Genomic DNA, 19,155 nt, shown 5'->3' with positions numbered 1-19,155 from the left:
TTGACGCATGTCATCGTGCCGATCGGTCGGGCCAGAAATCAGCTGTCGTTCGTCATGAAAACATCAACGATGAATTGCGTGTTGATTTTGCTGTTGTTTACCCGGTACTTTGTTGTGAATAGTAGTGAAGAAATTGAAAAACACATAAAGACAATACACGGCAATCCAGATGTGGAGGACGATGTTGTTAGGACGCGGATTTTCAACGCCGACGTCGGATCCACAACAGGGGAAAGTGCACGTCGTAAAAGGGACGTCGAGAACGTAACGGACTCAAAAGTTATCACCAAGGTTTGTTTTAATATGTTTTAACTGGCTGCGACAAAAGCCGAACGTTAAGCACATCAAATACCAGGCAAATTGTACGTTCAATTAGACCTAGCAGGTGGTACAAATTTAATTCTATTTGCGTTTGCAATTTTCAGTAATTACCAGTTGAAGTGAGAACCTGTCATTGTTTTCGACGTGGTTATTTTTACCCTTGTAAATAATTCGGCCACATCATTGTTTGTTTACATTTCGAGCCAAACAAACTGGGCTTAATTTATCCTTTGTTTGAAATATATTTTTAATTAACAGGCTTAAAATAATTATTAAAGATAACGTATTTAAAACATTAATGGTTTGTAACAAAATAATTTTGTTGCTGTAATTTAATCCTAAACCAATTTAATATTGTTGATAATGGAACACTATTAATGTGTGACCAAGTCAATGAAATTGAATATGACTGTTAATAGGCTTATTTTCATTTGCTCAAACTCAATTTAATCAGGAAATTATATACAGTTATTTAAGTCACTGCATTATCAATATTTTTTTAAATATTTCCTTCCAACTGGTTATCATGCCACAATGTAAATGAGCTGATACCATTTGGTATTTTTGGGTTTTATTATTTTTCAAAAAAAAAAAAAAATATTTACACGTTGCTATTTTTACGTTTATTGACTTCCAATGTTGTCATTTTAAAAGTGTGTTTATATGTTATATTAATTTACACTAGATTCGATTGTTTTATTTTTTATGTTATATCAAATATTAGATCTGATATAATCTATACTTTCATGTCAACAAATCGTATCTATACAATATACAATTATTATGTATAAAGATAAAAATAATTCTTGTCATTAAAAGGGAAAAATATTTGATTTCAATTGAAAACGAACTGTACACAAGAAAATCTCTCAAATAATTTCTGCAATATATCAATGATTCTATGAATTTAAAAAAATGATGATTTCACCTAAGATACTTTTATATTATTGGCTCGACTGAATTAACGTCAATATTTCTCAGCAATATATTCCGACATTTGTTCGACTACTGTATTTGAAAATAGTGATTCACACACATAATTGTTATTTGAATAAATATTCTCTTTAGATTATTCCTTATTCATTTGCCTGGATAACAAATTTTATTATGTATTTGATGCTTAATTAAATGGAAAACAACTGAGTTATAAAAACAAAAAGTATTGTGGGTATTCCCAGACAAGGTTCTGGAATATACTGAAATATCAGTAACAAAAATATATATATAACAAGTTTTTTTTGTATATCAGATAAAGTTATTTTTGATGCATTCTTTTAAAGAATATTTTAATTTTGTTGTGTTCAACAAAATTATACTTAAATCTACTACAGTAATAATTTATTTGAATTACATTATATAATGTAAAATTATTAATTAATATTAGTATAAATTTTAAACTGTTATTTATAAAATGTTGATGATACTTTTATTGCATAGAAATTTTATTTAACAAAATTAACAAACAAAAATTATTGTTATTAAAAATAGATCAACAGATTCGAAACTGTACTAATATAATAATTCGAATAAATTTAAACTTTCTTTAAATGTTCAGTCAGGCACATTTGAAAATGGAGTACCTTCAAGTTGTAATTTTCTGTTCGATTTTGACTTATTTTCAATTGACAAAATGTGAATTTTTTTGGCCTAAAATCAAAACCCTCTGAGTAATTTTTTAGACTTGGAAAATGAAATTATACTAACAAATTATAGCAAATCTAACTAGACCACTGGATTAAGTACCCCCTGGAATGTCTACCAAATTTCATAAATTTTATGCATATGCATAATTTTGTGGGAATATTATATTCATTTTATTATATATCAACTTTAAGTAGATTAAAAAATACACTGTCAAAAATAGCACAAATTATCTTATTTTTTTACAAAATTAGAATATTATACTAATTATACTATACTTATACTCGTAATATTCAAAATAAATACATTTATCATATTTTTTGATAAGTTCGTAGTAGAATTAATGAATTAGGTGCGGGAATTACCCCGGAACAATTAAGAAAAGTAACCACAAAAATAAATTTATTGTTTGGTTGAAGCAAAAAAAATTGAATATTAATTAAATTAAATACTTCTGTTATAACTTCTCAAGTTCGTAGTAGAATTAATGAATTATGTGCGGAAATTACCCCAGAACAGTTGAGAAAGGTAACCACAAACTAGTATAAGATTTCAATATTATTGAAAAATAATATAATTTGAATGTTGGTAATTTATGGTTGTTTATGGTCATATTAGTATAGTATAGAGTAGTAGTATGGTAGAAGTATATTGTATTTTACGTGTTTAAGAATTTTTTACCTTGCCCACTTAATTTTGAAAAAAGTTGCATTGCAAAAATATATCTACTAAAATTGGGCTCTTAATAATTAAAGCACCCTTAAAAAACAATTTGGTGTATTAAAATTAAATATTATTTGTTAATCGTTCAGCAGAAAAAGAAGGAAAAATATTCCCAATTTGATGTTATGATACCTAATATTAATTATTCTAATTATAGAGTTATTTATTAAAATAAAATCTTGATAACAATGTTTATATTATATGGAGCAGGTGGTTTTGACCTTGTACACCAGTATGTACGTTATAAGTTTTACTTTGTTATTAGAGTTAATTTAAAGAAATTGCACCAATAAAGAACTAAATGGATAACACAAATAAACAAGGGCATATTTCATATTCTACTTATGAAAATTCTCCTTTAAGCATAAGTAATTTCAATTTCGCTTTCAGATCCAACACCTGAACGACACCCACAAACAACTGATGGTTCATTGGGTGGGCAACAACAGCAACGTGATAATCTATCTGGCCCGCGACCCAGCTCCCTTCTCGATGAGCTTCACATCGGCGCCGCCCGCTTCCCCATCAGCTGTATATATATCCTACGACTACGGGGAAACCTACGTGAACAAAACTGAATCCTTTCGATTGGCCAACGGCAGCTACGCTACCCTCGAGAAGTTCTACAACCATGCCTACTTCGACAGATATGTATGTTGAGCTTTTTTGCATTTTGTGATGAAAATATAAATTTCATAAATGAAATATATAATGATACAGTAAAAAAGATACTGAAGGTCGCATTAATTCGTATTGTGGTTTATGTTATGTAAAAATTACTCACTTTTATAAGTAAACATTTATGATATAACAAAGTCTAGCTTATCTTTCGTATTTGTTAGTAACAGGCGATAATTCAATATTTTTAACCAATGGAGCTCAACGTACGACAGAAACTCTGACCTCCCTTGTTTTTTTGTTGCAGTTTGTGTTTACAGATATTCGTCACAACGTGATATTCGTGACGGAAGATCATGGGCTAACGTTCCAGAGATACGAGCTCGACTTCACGCCATCCGTTGTGTCATTTTCAGATAATGATGTGAGGTCATTTGTGGTACTCGATAAGAATGAGACCAACAATAAGGTTCGTATTATAGTGATGACTGTAGTTTAATCTAGAAATTGTTTACAAATATCTTCGGATTCGTAATTAGTGAAATAAACATCGTATATAATATTTATTTGTTCAACCAAAATTTACTTAAAAAATGGTGTATTTTTAGAAACAACAACAAACAACCGTCGAGGAGCATTTATTTGAAAAACATACGTCATAATTTCTTGAAGAAAATAATTATGAAAAAATTGCAGTTAATTCCATTTTTTCGTAACATCTACGCTTTGAAGATATTGACTAAATGCGTCTGAATCCAACGAAAAAATTGAAAAATAGTCTAGAACTATTACAAATATTAATATTTATTCCTTGCCTAGATCCCACACAGGATAAACAAAGTTACTTCTGATGGTTTTGAAACTTAAGTAATTTATAAAATTAAAATACACAATAGTCACAAATCTATTTAAAATATATTTAGAAAAAGATATGCGTTAGTTAAATATTCGTCTTATTCAGTTGTGTAGTAATACATTAACATAATTTTTTTTTTTGAGCAACACGAGATACATACATTTGTATATTAGTTTCAACCCAATAACTAAATAAACCAGCAACAATAATAATTTAAACCAGAATTTGATTGTAATTTCCCTATATTTTTTAGTTGTACGTCACCGAAAGTTTCGGTAGTTACTTCCGACAAATTCATGAATTTGTCAAGTCCATCAACTGGATAAAGGACTCTCAAGACACCCAGCATCTGCTTGTACAACGTTATGAACCAAACGGCATGAGTACCATCATTCACTCCAAGAACCTCTTTAAGACAAGGAGTATTCAGGTTTATTCGACCAGTGTTCGCGACCTTTACTATAAAAAAGATTATATATTCACCACCAAGAAATCGTATGCCAGTGCTGCAAAGGTATTTTTGAAAATATTTGTATAAAACGCTGAACTTACCTTATTTTTTAGGATTCATACGATTTGTACGTATCCTACAAACTGGGCAAACAGCTTCAGTGCGTTTTTGACACTGATCTACCTATGAAGAACTATTTCATAGTGGACGTAACAGGAAATAGAGCCATAGTGGCGGTCGGACACACTGACACCCTCTCCAATCTGTACGTGTCGGACAACCTCAACGGAACCGACGGCAAAGTTCGATTTACACTTTCACTGGAAGACGTTTTCTGCTACTTCCCCAACAATACCTGGAAGGACACTTGGCTGCAGTGAGTTTCTGTCATAACTTTCATTTTAGCCTATACCAATTATTTTACACATTTAAGTCACGTGTCCGAGGACGCTTTCGCCGACGTTTACAAAGTGCGAGGTCTGAACGGCATCTACATCGCATCTAAGGTGATCGAGAAACCTTTGGGAAACAACTTGGGACCGCAAAATTTGGGTTCAGTGATCACGTTCGACCACGGACGCACTTGGCGACCCATCCCCGCACCGGAATTCGATGCGGAGAACCAAAGAGTCGGCTGCGAAGTGCGTAACAACTGTTCGTTGCATCTCAGCCAGAAATTTAGTCAGTTGAATCCCGACACCAGGTCGATTAGTATTTTGTCTAGCAAGTCGGCTCCCGGAATCATTATGGCCACCGGAGTTTTAGGTAAACATTAAAATAAATTGACTGTTGTGGCGGTTACAATTCGGTTCTGTCATAAATAGGGAAAACACTGAAAGGCCATTATGGTGTTTACGTAAGTGTCGACGGGGGAGTGACTTGGCGCCAGTCTCTGCGAGAGTTGTACTTCTTCAACATGGGTGATCACGGTGGCCTGTTGACCGCCGTGAAATATTTCAAGATAACCGGCGAGACCAGACACGTCCTTTACTCAACCGATGAAGGAGAGAATTGGAGTCAAACCGCATTCCACAACGAAGATATTCGTCTCTATGGTTTAATGAACGAACCCGGCGAAAATACCACGGTGTTCACCATGTTCGGCTCATTACCTGAACAACACAAATGGATTATTGTCAAATTGGACTTTATGAATGTATTTAGTTCGAACTGTACTAAAGTAAGTATTTAACATTGTGGGGTTTAGACAATAAACTAAATAATCGTATTGATAGGACGATTATAAAGATTGGTTCCCAAGTCAGACGAATAATAGTCGCAGTTATGTGCCTTGTGTAATGGGACAACAGATGACATATAAACGGAGAAACACCCACGCAAACTGTTACAATGGTGAAAATTTGGTTGGACCATGGAAATACCAGCCTTGTGATTGTGATATTCTAGACTTTGAGTGGTGAGTATATTAATATAGAAGTATGCCCAAGTAAAATTTGGCAAATTTTACCCAACATAAATCATTCAAATTTATTTGTACTATTTTTAATCTGTACTAGTCTTGATATGCACTTTTTTTTAAGAGAACAATTTAAGACAATAATATCTTATTAATTTAATAATTACTATTTTCTTTTCAAAATAATGGAATTGTTAGTTCTTTTGTATTGTGTAGTTCAGTAAATTTAATTTTAACAAATTATTTAATGAGTTTAAAGTGCACTAGTCTACAACGATTTCGACCCACACGTTTAACAGTAATTTCTCATGTAAAACTGTTAAATTTTCAAAACTCTTTTAAATTAAGTATTTAAGCTATTATGTTAATTTATATTATAAGTACTTTCATTTACATACTAATAAATTTCAGTTAATTACATTAAATATTACATTTATTACCTAAAGTAAATCATAAAAGTTAAATTTTACTACAAGTAATATTTTTCAGTTATTTTTTAAGCTAATAAATTAAATATAATAAAAAATTAATTATAACGACTAGTTTTATACACAAATTGTGAAAATTTACTTGAATTAAACAATTTTACTTACAAAATAGGAAGCTACAAAAACTGATTATCAAATTATTCATCAAATTTTCAGCGATTATGGTTTTAAGAGAGCCGGCACATCACCATATCGATGCGTTCAGTCTCGCAACATTACCGACTTCGATCCATTCGCTACGCCATCGACTTGTCGCCCGGGCGAATACTACAACCGCACCAAAGGTTACAGGAAGATAACCGGTGACGAGTGTGTGGCCGGATTCGAAGATCACTTCCTCCCCGATTTAGTGCCGTGTCCCATCCACGACGTCGACGAGTTCCTCCTATTCGCCCAGCGAGATAAGATCTCTCGATACGATCTCGTGACCGCTGCCGTGGAGGAATTGCCGGTGCGAAACTTGAAGAACGTCATCGCAATCGATTTTGATTTGAGGAACAATTGCGTGTACTGGGCGGACATTATTTTGGATGTCATCGGCAGGCAGTGTTTCAAGAGCGGAACGCACGTGGAAGAGATTTTGGTCTCTAGGGATTTGGCTTCCATCGAAGGCATGGCACTGGATTGGATTTCGAATACTTTGTACTTTGTGGATGGCGTCAGGGCCAAAATTGAGTTCATCAGGACCGACATTAATCATAGTGGAAGGATGAGGCGCACTGTATTGGGACCTGAAACTTTGACGAAACCTAGAGGTACTAATTATTATTATTGTTTAAAAAGTATGGTACCATCTTCTAATTTTAATTGTTTTTCCCATTCTGCTAATTACTTCAATATTAACATCTTTTGTAATAGTACAGTACTGACTAGTTTTATACTCCACAGTGTTTATTGCTCTTTAGAACTGTTTTCACTCTTTTAGGTATCGCTTTACATCCACGCAATGGCTATATGTTCTGGACTGATTGGAATATGGAACAACCATCTGTAAATCGTGCCAACCTAGACGGTACCGGTATTAAAAAACTCTTCGGCAAGGAGACAGTAGAGTGGCCCAACGGTATTACTATCGATCATATAGCCAATCGCATTTACTGGGTGGATGCAAAACTTGATTACATCGGTAGTTCCGATTTGCACGGTGACGGCTTCCATAAAATTATATCCAAAGAAGATGTTGTATCTCATCCGTTTGCCGTTGCTGTGTTCAAGAGCCAGATGTATTGGGACGACTGGAAGAGGAACGCCATCTTCAGTTCCGACAAGGATATCTATACTGGAGTCCAAGTACTAGTCAAACCTTTAACTGGACTGATGGATCTTAAGGTATGTAAATGGAAATTATAACAAGTCTGTAATAATTTAAGTAAAAAGATACAGAAAAATATAAGTAAATACATAACAAATTTCAGGTTTATGGACATGGCATTCAGTTTGGATCAAACGCGTGCACCAACGATGAAACATGCAAGTACACGTGCGTGGGGCTACCAAAGAATGGCTTGGCGTGTCTGTGTCCGGACGGACTGACAATGATCAACGGTCGTTGTATGTGTCCGGGTAATATGGTCCCAAGCACCAATCTAACTTGTCCCAAAGTGAACACGACCTGCGGGCCAGATCATTTCACTTGTGCGAACGACAAGTGCGTACCTAAGGGCTGGCACTGTGACGGCGAGGACGATTGCGGCGATAACTCTGACGAAATGCATTGCAAAAACACCTGCGCCAAGAACTACTTCGTATGCGATGATGGAAAATGTTTACCGCTGTATTGGAAGTAAGTGGATTCTGAATATAAGTTGTTCTAATAATTATCATGTCGTTTAAATATTTAAATACTAATGTAATAATTTATATTTTAGGTGCGACTTCGAAGTTGATTGTATCGACGGTAAAGATGAGCAGAATTGTCCCAAACAGAATTGCACATCTTCGCAATTCCAATGTTCTAATGGCAGGTGCATATCCAAAAAGTGGGTATGTGACGGTCAAAACGACTGTGGAAATAATTCCGATGAAAGTAACTGCCATTCGAATCCTCCAACGCAATGCAAAAGTAATAGTTTTATGATTTACCTTTTGACAATTATTGATTGATTAATTTTTAGACGACGAATTCCAATGTAAATCTGGCGCCGTGACATGTATTCCGTCGACATGGAAATGCGACGACGAACCCGACTGCAAAGACGCCTCCGACGAGGCGGACTGTCGCAACAACACCTGTTCCGAAATCCAAATGTCGTGCGGACCGCCCAATTATCGCTGCATCTACAAGACGTGGGTGTGCGATGGCGACAAAGACTGCCAAGATGGCAGGGATGAAGTCAACTGCACAACATCTGTTCGACCACCCGTTTTTCCGAATCCTCTTCCTTCAGCGGTAATTTTTTGGTTTAGACCCATTTTTCAAAGTAAATTTTATGAAAAATTCTAAAACGAATATTTAAACGTTATACACAAGAAGTAAGAGTAATTATTTCTGTTTCTCCAGGTGGACAAATGCGAAGAATGGATGTTCAAATGCTCCAACAACCGGTGCATCCCTCTGTGGTGGAAGTGCGACAAAGCTGACGACTGCGGCGACGGCAGCGATGAACTGGGCTGCTTCGTGAACAACGCAACCAACACGAATACAACAATAGCAACGACGACGGAGACGAGTTCTACAGCTCAATGTGGCCACAACATGTTCCAATGTGCGTCCGGGCAATGCATATTCTCCGGATGGCTTTGCGACGGCTCCAAGGACTGTCGCGATGGAGAGGACGAGCTGGATTGCCAGTACACCCTAAATTGTACGACGTCCCAATTCAAATGTAAAAAGGACGGAAACTGCATTTCGGTAAGTTTCTTTGAATTAACAGAAAACAATGTGTTACTACAATTTTTATTGTTTATAATTACAGAAGTCGGCAGTATGTGACGGAAAAGTAGATTGTCCCGATAAAAGTGACGAACAATATTGTGAACATATGGAAAATTCACCTGGACCTGCAACTCCCAGCTGCAGCGTTGGTTATTTCCCATGCGATGGTAGCAGCTGCTTCCCCCTAACTCTCCGCTGTGACGGCATGGCTAATTGTGAGGACGGTTTTGACGAGATGAATTGTACTCAGACACAACGTGTCTACCAGGTAAATTAATATTATATTTCTAATGAATTTAAATATAACAGTTTTTTAAAGTCTGTAATACAAAGAATAATAATCATATTACATTTAATTTATAACTGGTTAGACCCACCTTAAATAATATAAGTAAAGTGACCTAATGCGTATCAAACTATCAGATTTGGCCTAGAATACCCTAGAATCTTTAATCATTGCCTATAATTAGCCAGTACTTAGTGGAACTAGAATAAAAAAATATGTAAAAAGTTTTGGTTATTCCATAAAAATTATTTGTGTAGGTCATGCTTATGGGTGTCAACGAACGAGGCGTCACGGACTCGTCCCTGGCAATTTACTGGTGGATCCAGAGCCCAGCCGACATGAAACTGGAATTCATACCCAGCATATCACGTGTCGGCAGCAACGACTGGGTTAACAAAACTGCGACAGACGGCAGCGAGTTTGAGTTCACCAATTTGGAAGCATTCACCAAGTACAACGTGACGGTCTACGTTAAGATTCAAAACTCCCCGACCGTGTTCCCGCCGGCGAAATACTTCATCGCCCGGACGCTTGAAGGAGTACCGTCTCCACCATGGGATCTAAAAGCGACTCAAGTCAACGAATCTCACATTCTTCTCACATGGAAACCGCCCAGATACCCGAAAGGTCCGCTCACAACCTACAGTTTGACATGGTACGACAACGATAAGGTCGCCACATCGATGAGGTTCAGTGCCAGTCGTACCCAGTATTTGTTGCCAGTCGATGTTGAACATGGGAAGTCCTTCAACTTCTACGTAAGTGTTTTTAATATATAATCAGTTAGTAGCTTTGGATATTTCTAGTCAGGATTATATTAAACCATAATTTTTATATAAATTATTACAGCTAAAAGCGTCCAACAACCATTTCGAAAGTGAAGCCTCCGACCCGGTTAGTATGGTTTATGACGGCAAAACATCAGTGAGCGAAATCCTGAACTTAACAGTAACAGAAGTTACAAACCAAAGTATAACACTGTCGTGGAAATATAACGGAACACCAGATTGGTTTGTGGTCCGAACAAAAGTTGATCAGTACTATCCACCCATCCCTGTAATTCGTAACGCTTCTTTGACCCAGACAATTAAACTGGCACCCGGCACTCACTACACCTTTGAGGTAACTCTATAAATGTAATATATCAATAAGTTTTTAATTTTTGCTGGTTTAGGTGAGCGCATACAAGAACGGATTCAGTGGCCCCAGCAGCTTTATATCGAACCACACCAAGGGTCAACCTTTGCCGCAAGTGACTGGTCTGCATGGTATACTGGTTAAACAGACTGGAACCACAGTCAAATTGAGCTGGGATAGACCGAAGGATCCGAGGAAGGTCAAATGGAGTTACGGAATCTACTATGGCGTCAGTCAGGATGAGCTTTTGACTTGTAATATTTATTAGACTGTACAGAGGCAGTTTATTTATTATAATATTATTTCAGTGGCCAAATCCGGCAGTGATGAAGAGTCAGCTCTTGTGGAAGGACTGAACGCATGTGAGGTGTACATATTTTCGGTGGGGGTGGTGGCGCCATTCGGCGTGGGCCCACTCTCAAGTAATCCCATCACCGTCAGAACGTCCAGTAACCCGCTGGCTCCGCCTAAGAATCTCGTCATCACCCATGAACCCTCCAACACAATGGGTCTGAAATTGTCCTGGGATCCTGCGTGTCCTACATACAACTTCTCGTATATTGTAAGTTTTTTCGTTGTTTTATATATAGTTTTTCTGTACAGGACAAATGTTCCAGGTCAAAATTACCGAACTTACCAGCAATCACGTATGGTACAAACAGGTGAATAACACCACACATGTATCCAATGTGTTGATGGGTGGCAAGTATGAATGGCAGGTACGAACAGCCAACAACGGTTCAGTATTCAGTGCACCGATAAAAATGGATGCACCTCCGATTATGCCACCATACGAGGTACGGGTGATACCTGAAAGTAATGGCAGTTTTATAGTATTTTGGCAAGAGAAACCGTTGTCCAAAGAAGTGGGCAATTACACATACGAGGTAATCGTTTCACAAGGTACCGTCATGGATGAGTCGCGAAGCGAATCGTTTTTTGTCAAAAATCCTCCGTTTATTTACACAAACAGTTCCAGTAACGTGTACACTTTCGCAGTGAGAATAAAAACTGACAAAGGTATAAGAGGCCTTAGTTCAGATCACATTAGCAAACTCAACTTGTACGCGCCTCCATCTGGTTCTAGTAGTACGGCGGTTATAGCTGTGTCTGTAATTGTCGTACTGGTTCTTGTGGGTATAATAGCAGGATTGGTAGTGCGTAATCGCAGATTGCATAGTACTTTTACTAGGTTTGCGAATTCACACTACGACACAAGATCTCAAGCTGCAACTTTCGATGATAATGGACTGGACGATGAAGACTGTCCCCAAATACGGGACCGGTTTTCAGACGATGAACCGTTAGTTATAGCCTAAATTGAACTAAAACTACTAAAAAATAAATAGATATCCTAATTAGAAAGAAATTAATGTAATATACAACAGGGTAATACTATTTATTTTTAAGTAGTTTTATTAGCTCAGAGAGATGGCCGAGACTTGGTTTTGTTACCATATGTGTATAACAGTGTTAAAATGAATTGTAAAAGTATTTGATGGTAATATTTTATTGTACATAGTTAACTAGATGTTGTGACCTCAAGTTTGTTTTCTGTAATATAACTAGTCGCGTATATCTCGTTTTATATTTGCATGAAATGCAGTTGTCTCCTACAGCCTTTATCCTGGAAGGAACACCAAAGAGAAATGCGCTCGATCTTCATGTGTGACTGTGTGGACATGTCTATACAACATTGTACTACCGCGGAAAGATTTTACCTGCCGTCCAATAAAACTGTAATTAAACAGTAAGCAGGAATATTACTATTGCTAAGCATTATATACTGAAATTTTAGAACTGTAATTTTTATTATATTGTATGGCTATTGACTATCGGAATTGTTATTTATAATTGTAATTTTTAAATATGTCCGTGTGTATGTTGTATAAGTCAAGTTTCTGTGATACTTTTCCTAAGTTTTATTATGATGTTAAGTAATTTGTATGAACAGAAACTGAAGAAATTTGATTTTAATTTTATGATATATTAGCGAATTTAATAAATATTTAAGGGTTAAATTGTTTTTTATTTAAAACCCAAAAATCTATAGAATTACTCTGTTTAAAAACTTAATAACAAAAATATTAATGACCTTAAAGGCAACAGTTAAATTAGCACCGCTTAAAAAAACAACAAATATTATAAAATTATATAATAACAACCATATGCATAGTTAACAATGTTAGAAATTGACTTGCTGTCTGAAGTGTGGCTGGAACTTATTGGCCTTAAGACCCAGTTTCATTTGGAATTTTGATTGCATCCTCTTCATATAATGCAAATCTCTTGCTTTCCTAAAATGAAATCATTAGAAAAACTTCTATTATAAATCCATCCTTACTTACTTTGCAGCTGCAGCTTGCTGGGTTGCAGTCCATCCCAATGACCTATAATGAGCCAATACTTTGTGCAGTTTCTTATTACCTTTATTGGAAACAACTACTGCATTAGGATTAATGCTTTGTCTGTAGTAACGCATCAAACTTCTGTGACCCACAGTTGCCCCAGAGGGCAACACCAGTTGATATTCTGAAGCCTCCAATTCAGGAACATCAACTTCCTCATCCACATCTACTTCTTTGTCTGCATCTGGATAAGATGATGAATAGTCATAGAAATCTGCATATTCAGCTAAAGTAAGCCCTTCATGAAGCATTTTACAGTGACCTTTGTCTAGCATGTGGCTTCTGGCAGCATCAGCTGAGTGGAATGTTCTACCTTTTTCATTGCACCACAGACACATGAAACCTAGAACATGAGCATTTTGCAATATTGTGCAACAATTGAAAATTTTTGAACAAACCTTCTGAAATTTTCTCCCCTAAATATCTAAGTAAGCCTTCTAAGTCTGTACAAAACTCTATGTCTGGAATAAAAAACGAATGTACCACAGTCATGTGTTCTAAATTTTTTATGAAGTTGCGACTGTGATGCAAACAAAATATACAATCATTATTATCAATTGGATTTTCAATGTCTTCATCCCATTCATCAGAGTCAACTTCCTCATCAACCTCTTCAACATCCATTTTATTTTCGTTATTCCCCTTGCTTATCACTTTATCCTTTGATTCATCATGTTTCTTTAGGTTATCCTTGTGTTTTTTGGAATTCAAATGATTGTCGTACGCATTTTGGTTTCCAAACGATTTTCTACAGGCATTGCAGTACATACTGGTGTCTTGTTTGAGTAGTTCATCGTTGTTTCTTTGGTTCAGGACGCGTCTTTGAAATTCCTCGCTGGTTACGGGTGGCAATTCGGCGACTTTTCGTTTCAAGTTGTACCTATGCCAATCACTTTTGTAATGCAATCTTTGAATATCCGCATCTTTAAAAGCAACCCGGCAAGTAATACACGTGAAAGAATCTTTAATTTGGGTCAGTTCTGACATTGTTTCAACACATGTACAATTTGACGTTTATAGGTTATGGGTGTCTGTGGTTAATTTAAACAATGTTGCACATTTGAACTAAACGATAAAGCGATAGTTCATTTATACTCTACTATTTCGTTTTGTTTCATTTATACATAAATGATAAATCATTAGATTAAATTAAATAAATTAAAATACATTAGATAAGATAAATTGCCATGTTACATTCAAAATAAACATTCTACTGTAAATGTAATATGGCTTATACATATTTAAACAAATCTAATAAGACTTAAAGATTTATATTAAGTATTTTATATTACAGTTGTTATCGGATGACATTTTTTTAAATTAAGAGTTGCCTTAATGGTATTCAAAAACTATAACTATAACATCTTTATACTCTTTATTTGTTTAGAGTTTGAAACATTCTACATTTTTAACACCAACAACAATGACTTGTTGAATTTACCACTTATCCATTTGTTTATTAATTAATGAGTGTACAGGAAATTTGTTACGGCGGAAATGTCAGTTGACATTTTCGGCTTGAAATATGTACAAATTTTAAAAAAAAGTATGTCAAAAAATCTCTAAATTTACAAGTAACTAATTAGAAACAACTCGAACCTCCTCCAAAACCTAATCTCCATCCGGGAAAATTACGACGCGTGCAGTGAAGTGGTTTATCGATTAGGATTTTCAGGTTATGAAAAACTGATTAGATCGCAATACTTGGAAGGATTAGATAAAAGGAACGCCTGAACATTTTATACATAATCATATTCTAGTGCAATATGGCAACGGAAGTACAAATAGTTGACGAGTGCGACCTAAACGAGCTTAAAAGTCGCATGAAATTAATTTCGGACGCGGATCCCACGCAGTATCACAACGACTTTTCTCTGAAACGATTTTTGAAAGCGTTCAAGACCGTTGATGAAGCTTTTCAGGTAAAACAGGAAGAATGTATTTTATTTGCTGTAGTGTAGTCGCTTAATTCGGCTTATGTTTTTCATAATTTCTTACTTATGTTTATTTTCCTTAATTAGACTATGTATTTGAATGTTAATTTATTGAATTAACACTAAATTATAAATGAATATTTAAATTTCAATAACAATAATAATTATTTGGTGATTGGCGAAAAAAATATATTTTAATATTCAATGAATCGAATATCCGAATATTTTAAGAGTCAAGTCAATTTTCGGTGATTCCCCTAACTCAGTCGTTAGTAGTTTATGAAGAACCCAAAAAATATTGGTTTCCAATTTTTATAACAATTATAACATTTCTTAAACTAGATTTCTAACTGATTTTGAACAATATTTCATTTCCAATTTCGCCAGAAGTGACACCTTTTATATTTTTAATGGAACACCCTGTATATATTGCAAATAAATTACCATGTCCTATACCTAAACCCAAGAATTTTTGAATTATTAGCTCAAATGTCTGATTTGGAAAAGTTTATTTTTGATAACCACGGTAACCAAGGACTATTCTATAGTACCCTCAAATTTTATACTGGGCGCTCGTTATTTACATTTAATTTTGTGCACATTAAAATATCAATAACTTTGTTTCAGCATAATTAATTTGAATATTAAAAATATCTTTACATTGGTGTAAATATTCTATACATATAATAAATATTTTTAATACAGGGATTTTACTAAAAATATAAGAATAACATTCAACTTCCTTTGTATACTAAAAGTAAAATTTCTGTTCGAATTCGAGTCATAATATGATAATAGTTCCCAAGTAATCAATGTATTGAATTAATTATATTACTTAGTAAAAAGATAAATTACAAATAAAAACAATGAATAGACTAATTAAAACATTTTCTAAAGCATTTAAAGGTGTATAATTGATATTTATATGCGTAAAATATTTATATTATCAATGAATACATTCCGTGATAAAATAATTTATTTAATCATTAATAGAGTAGTAATATATATTTTTTATTTTAGACAAGTAAATCATTTGTGAATAACAATTAAATAAATAATGGCCATCACTGTATATGGCAAAAAACAGATTAAAATATATCATCAAAATTGAGAAATTATTGTTTTTTTAAATTTTGCATAATTGTTTAATAATTGACTAACATAAATTAAAAAAAACGTAATATGCACAGGACATTAAAATATTTTACTTAGCGCACCTTACTATTCATTTAATCATAAACGGCTTTTAAAAAAATTTAGAGTATATTATCCTTTACAACAATAAATAAACTACTCGAATTAATTTCATTATATATATGCTGTTTAAAAACGAATTACACATTTATTTAAAATAATTTATATTTGTCTCTTTAGGCTATACTAAAGACGAACAAATGGAGAAAGGAGTACGGCGTCGACAAGCTGAACATAGAAATGCCGCTGATCAAAAGCAATCTGGAAGCGAACAAAGCCCGAGTTCTGAGGCACAGGGACTTGCAGGGTCGCCCCATAATTTACATACCGGCCAAAAATCACAGTGCCAGTAACAGAAACATCGACGAACTGACCAAGTTTATCGTTTATTGTTTGGTAAATGCGCCGTCAAATATTTAAACACTGTTGCTAATTTTAATTCCAGGAGGAAGCTTGTAAAAAGTGCTTCGAAGAGGTCGTCGATAATTTGTGTATCGTTTTCGATTTGGAGGGATTCGGACTGAATTGTATGGATTACCAGGTGGTGAAAAATTTGATATGGCTGTTGAGCAAACATTATCCGGAACGGCTTGGAGTTTGTCTTATTATTAACGCTCCTTCATTATTTTCGGGATGTTGGTTGGTCATCAGAGGATGGTAAATGTGAATTAATTATGTTTATAAATATTTACCCTGTATGATTTAGGTTGGATGAAAATACGACCAGCAAAGTGGAGTTTATTAATTCGGAAATGGACCTGTGCAACTACTTAATTCCGGATGTTTTGCCCTCCGATATATGAAAATAATTTTTGTATCTGTGTTTTAATTAACATACTTTCTTCTTACTAATCAGGGTAACACATATCACTGTAAAAAGTTGTTAGAATATTAAAGTCACATAATATTATTTTATTTCAAAGCAATCTCTTTCAATCAGTATTTTTCATATTTTAGATTAAGACGACTGTATTTATTAACACACTGTGTCGTGAAGCTAAAGTTTTCAACCAAAGATATTTAAACAAAGAAGTTTTCTCGAAACGCCTATTAAGCCAATCTTGTCTACATTAACTATTATAAGAACAATCTGTATTAAAATATTTAATATATGTTACATCAACTCTTTATTGTATAACCTTTCCCAGCAACAAATCTGTTATAAACATTAATCTTCGTTTTTGTGCTTTAAGTTGACATAGCAAATTATATTTAATTATTACAAAATATCGTTGAAATTAACATTTTATTATGTTATATGCAGATATGCAAAGACAATACTTTTTTATTTGTTACGTGTTGGACGTTGTTTATTTACTAAATTATTATATTATTACAAAGTGAAAGGTATAAATTCAGATTTGGCCTTGTCTAAAATCAATTTTTATTCCTATCTACAGATCACGTTTTTATATAATTGCTCACCAATTTCAAAGTTTTAATTACATCTAGATTTTTATGATATATAATGCCGTGACCACTGCATTTGTAAACAAACAAATATTAATTCATAGTTTAATATTGATGTTATATATGGAAATTTATTTTTAATAGTAATTTATGTCGATTAATTTCCAACACGAGTATTTAAATTATACATATTCATTTTATGTACATTTAAAAAACTAATATTTCCATGCATGTTTATTTTTTTAATTCAATTACACATTCAAAGAAGGTTTTGATATTTTAGTAACGGTTTTCAACGAGTGGTTCACAATTAATTAAGTTAAAAATTGTTTCCCACGAAACATGAATAAATTGAAAATAAATCTTACTTTTCAGTAATCGTATACAAACAAAATTACGAATTCAAACGTTCAAATTAGGTATAATTATAATGGTTTTATGAATCATCGCATTCAAGATTTTTTTAATTAAACTACGGAAAATACAATTTCATCTCGTATAAATGTAGTATTTAATTCATTAAAATACTGTCCATAAAATATATTTCTATTTATCTGTCAGTCAACTAGTTTCAACTATCGCTCGTGTAAATAATGTGTTTTTAATAAATTTGCTCTTTGCTGATCTCAGCAACACAAAATAGATTTACGTAAGTTCGTTAAATCAGCAGTTTATATTTCACGTAAATTGTTATTAAATTCTCTGAGGAGAAGAAAAACAAATTACTGACTTTAATTATACTTTTATTAATGTTAAATGTTTTTATATTTGTTAGGGAAAAAACACTCCAAAACCATTAAGTCACTAATTTTAGTAGATAATTATAAATAAAGACGATAAGAACTGTTATTAATTTTAACAAGTGGAATAATTATAGTAAATTTTTGAAATATCTGTAAATATTTATCAACAGTAAATTTGTAAATTAGGAGCAAAATAAATGACTGAAATAAAGAAATGTAACATATAGTTTATAAGTTTTATCAACTTATAAACTTTTACGACAGACATGCTGTTCCAATTTGGTGATTTGGGCTGAAACTGACCTAAGTAACCAGAGTCCAATATTTTAAAAACAGGAAATTACATTTATATTTGTAATTATATTTTCTATTTTAATGAAATTAGTAATTTAATTCCTGATAAAGAATAGATTATTAGACTAAGTATTAAATTATTTTTAATTAAACTAGCTCTCGAACCTAATTTCCATCAAAATGAACTCGCCGACCATAAAATCACAAAACCGTTTTCAAGAACATTGAGTGTTAATTTTTCATTTCACGTATAAATATCGCAAAACATCTGCACAGCAATTCGCTTCCGCGTGCTGTTCTGAATCATGAGAATCTCGTTAACGGCTTTGGTTGTGTGCTGTTGTCGTAGTTCTTTTTTT

The 19,155-nt window shown here is 33.7% G+C and overlaps 3 protein-coding genes across 3 annotated transcripts; 2 read left to right on the top strand and 1 right to left on the bottom strand.

Annotated features, from left to right (window-relative positions):
• Window positions 1-20: 20 nt before the first annotated feature.
• On the top strand, window positions 21-12,834 carry LOC109604098 (sortilin-related receptor-like). The gene is made up of 20 exons (XM_049970260.1): window positions 21-291; window positions 3,076-3,336; window positions 3,611-3,772; window positions 4,413-4,673; window positions 4,724-4,986; window positions 5,044-5,375; window positions 5,435-5,790; window positions 5,846-6,027; window positions 6,672-7,270; window positions 7,441-7,844; window positions 7,931-8,298; window positions 8,384-8,577; window positions 8,630-8,904; window positions 9,016-9,366; window positions 9,431-9,658; window positions 9,934-10,434; window positions 10,526-10,798; window positions 10,851-11,067; window positions 11,122-11,375; window positions 11,431-12,834. The coding sequence occupies exons 1-20, from the start codon at window positions 55-57 to the stop codon at window positions 12,130-12,132; spliced, it is 6,420 nt and encodes a 2,139-aa protein (XP_049826217.1). The 5' UTR covers window positions 21-54; the 3' UTR covers window positions 12,133-12,834.
• Window positions 12,835-12,953: 119 nt separating this feature from the next.
• LOC109607676 (zinc finger protein 622) lies at window positions 12,954-14,262 on the bottom strand. The gene is made up of 3 exons (XM_020024149.2): window positions 13,620-14,262; window positions 13,162-13,564; window positions 12,954-13,110 (listed from the first exon to the last, which is right to left on the bottom strand). Exons 1-3 carry the CDS (start codon window positions 14,206-14,208, stop codon window positions 12,999-13,001), a joined length of 1,104 nt encoding a protein of 367 aa, XP_019879708.2. The 5' UTR covers window positions 14,209-14,262; the 3' UTR covers window positions 12,954-12,998.
• Window positions 14,263-14,707: 445 nt separating this feature from the next.
• Window positions 14,708-17,475, top strand: LOC109604096 (uncharacterized). The gene is made up of 4 exons (XM_020020630.2): window positions 14,708-15,143; window positions 16,530-16,745; window positions 16,795-17,006; window positions 17,056-17,475. Exons 1-4 carry the CDS (start codon window positions 14,988-14,990, stop codon window positions 17,150-17,152), a joined length of 681 nt encoding a protein of 226 aa, XP_019876189.1. The 5' UTR covers window positions 14,708-14,987; the 3' UTR covers window positions 17,153-17,475.
• The last annotated feature ends 1,680 nt before the right edge of the window (window positions 17,476-19,155 follow it).

The sequence above is a fragment of the Aethina tumida genome, chromosome 7 (genome assembly GCF_024364675.1).
Source record: "Aethina tumida isolate Nest 87 chromosome 7, icAetTumi1.1, whole genome shotgun sequence".
Classification (NCBI taxonomy): Eukaryota; Metazoa; Arthropoda; class Insecta; order Coleoptera; family Nitidulidae; genus Aethina; species Aethina tumida.
The sequence above is the reverse complement of the archived record's forward strand: the minus strand, read 5'-3'. Positions and strand labels throughout refer to the sequence as shown.

Bases quoted from the DNA above. Each gene is read 5' to 3' on its own strand.
- LOC109604096 (XM_020020630.2), top strand. From the start codon at position 14,988: ATGGCAACGGAAGTACAAATAGTTGACGAGTGCGACCTAAACGAGCTT. The intron at 15,144-16,529 runs GTAAAACAGGAA...TTGTCTCTTTAG, and splicing joins CCGTTGATGAAGCTTTTCAG to GCTATACTAAAGACGAACAA. The intron at 17,007-17,055 runs GTAAATGTGAAT...TGTATGATTTAG, and splicing joins TGGTTGGTCATCAGAGGATG to GTTGGATGAAAATACGACCA.
- LOC109604098 (XM_049970260.1), top strand. From the start codon at position 55: ATGAAAACATCAACGATGAATTGCGTGTTGATTTTGCTGTTGTTTACC. The intron at 3,773-4,412 runs GTTCGTATTATA...TATATTTTTTAG, and splicing joins AGAATGAGACCAACAATAAG to TTGTACGTCACCGAAAGTTT. The intron at 5,791-5,845 runs GTAAGTATTTAA...TCGTATTGATAG, and splicing joins TTAGTTCGAACTGTACTAAA to GACGATTATAAAGATTGGTT.
- LOC109607676 (XM_020024149.2), bottom strand. From the start codon at position 14,208: ATGTCAGAACTGACCCAAATTAAAGATTCTTTCACGTGTATTACTTGC. The intron at 13,565-13,619 runs GTTTGTTCAAAA...CTCATGTTCTAG, and splicing joins AGGGGAGAAAATTTCAGAAG to GTTTCATGTGTCTGTGGTGC. The intron at 13,111-13,161 runs GTAAGTAAGGAT...ATTTCATTTTAG, and splicing joins CAGCAAGCTGCAGCTGCAAA to GAAAGCAAGAGATTTGCATT.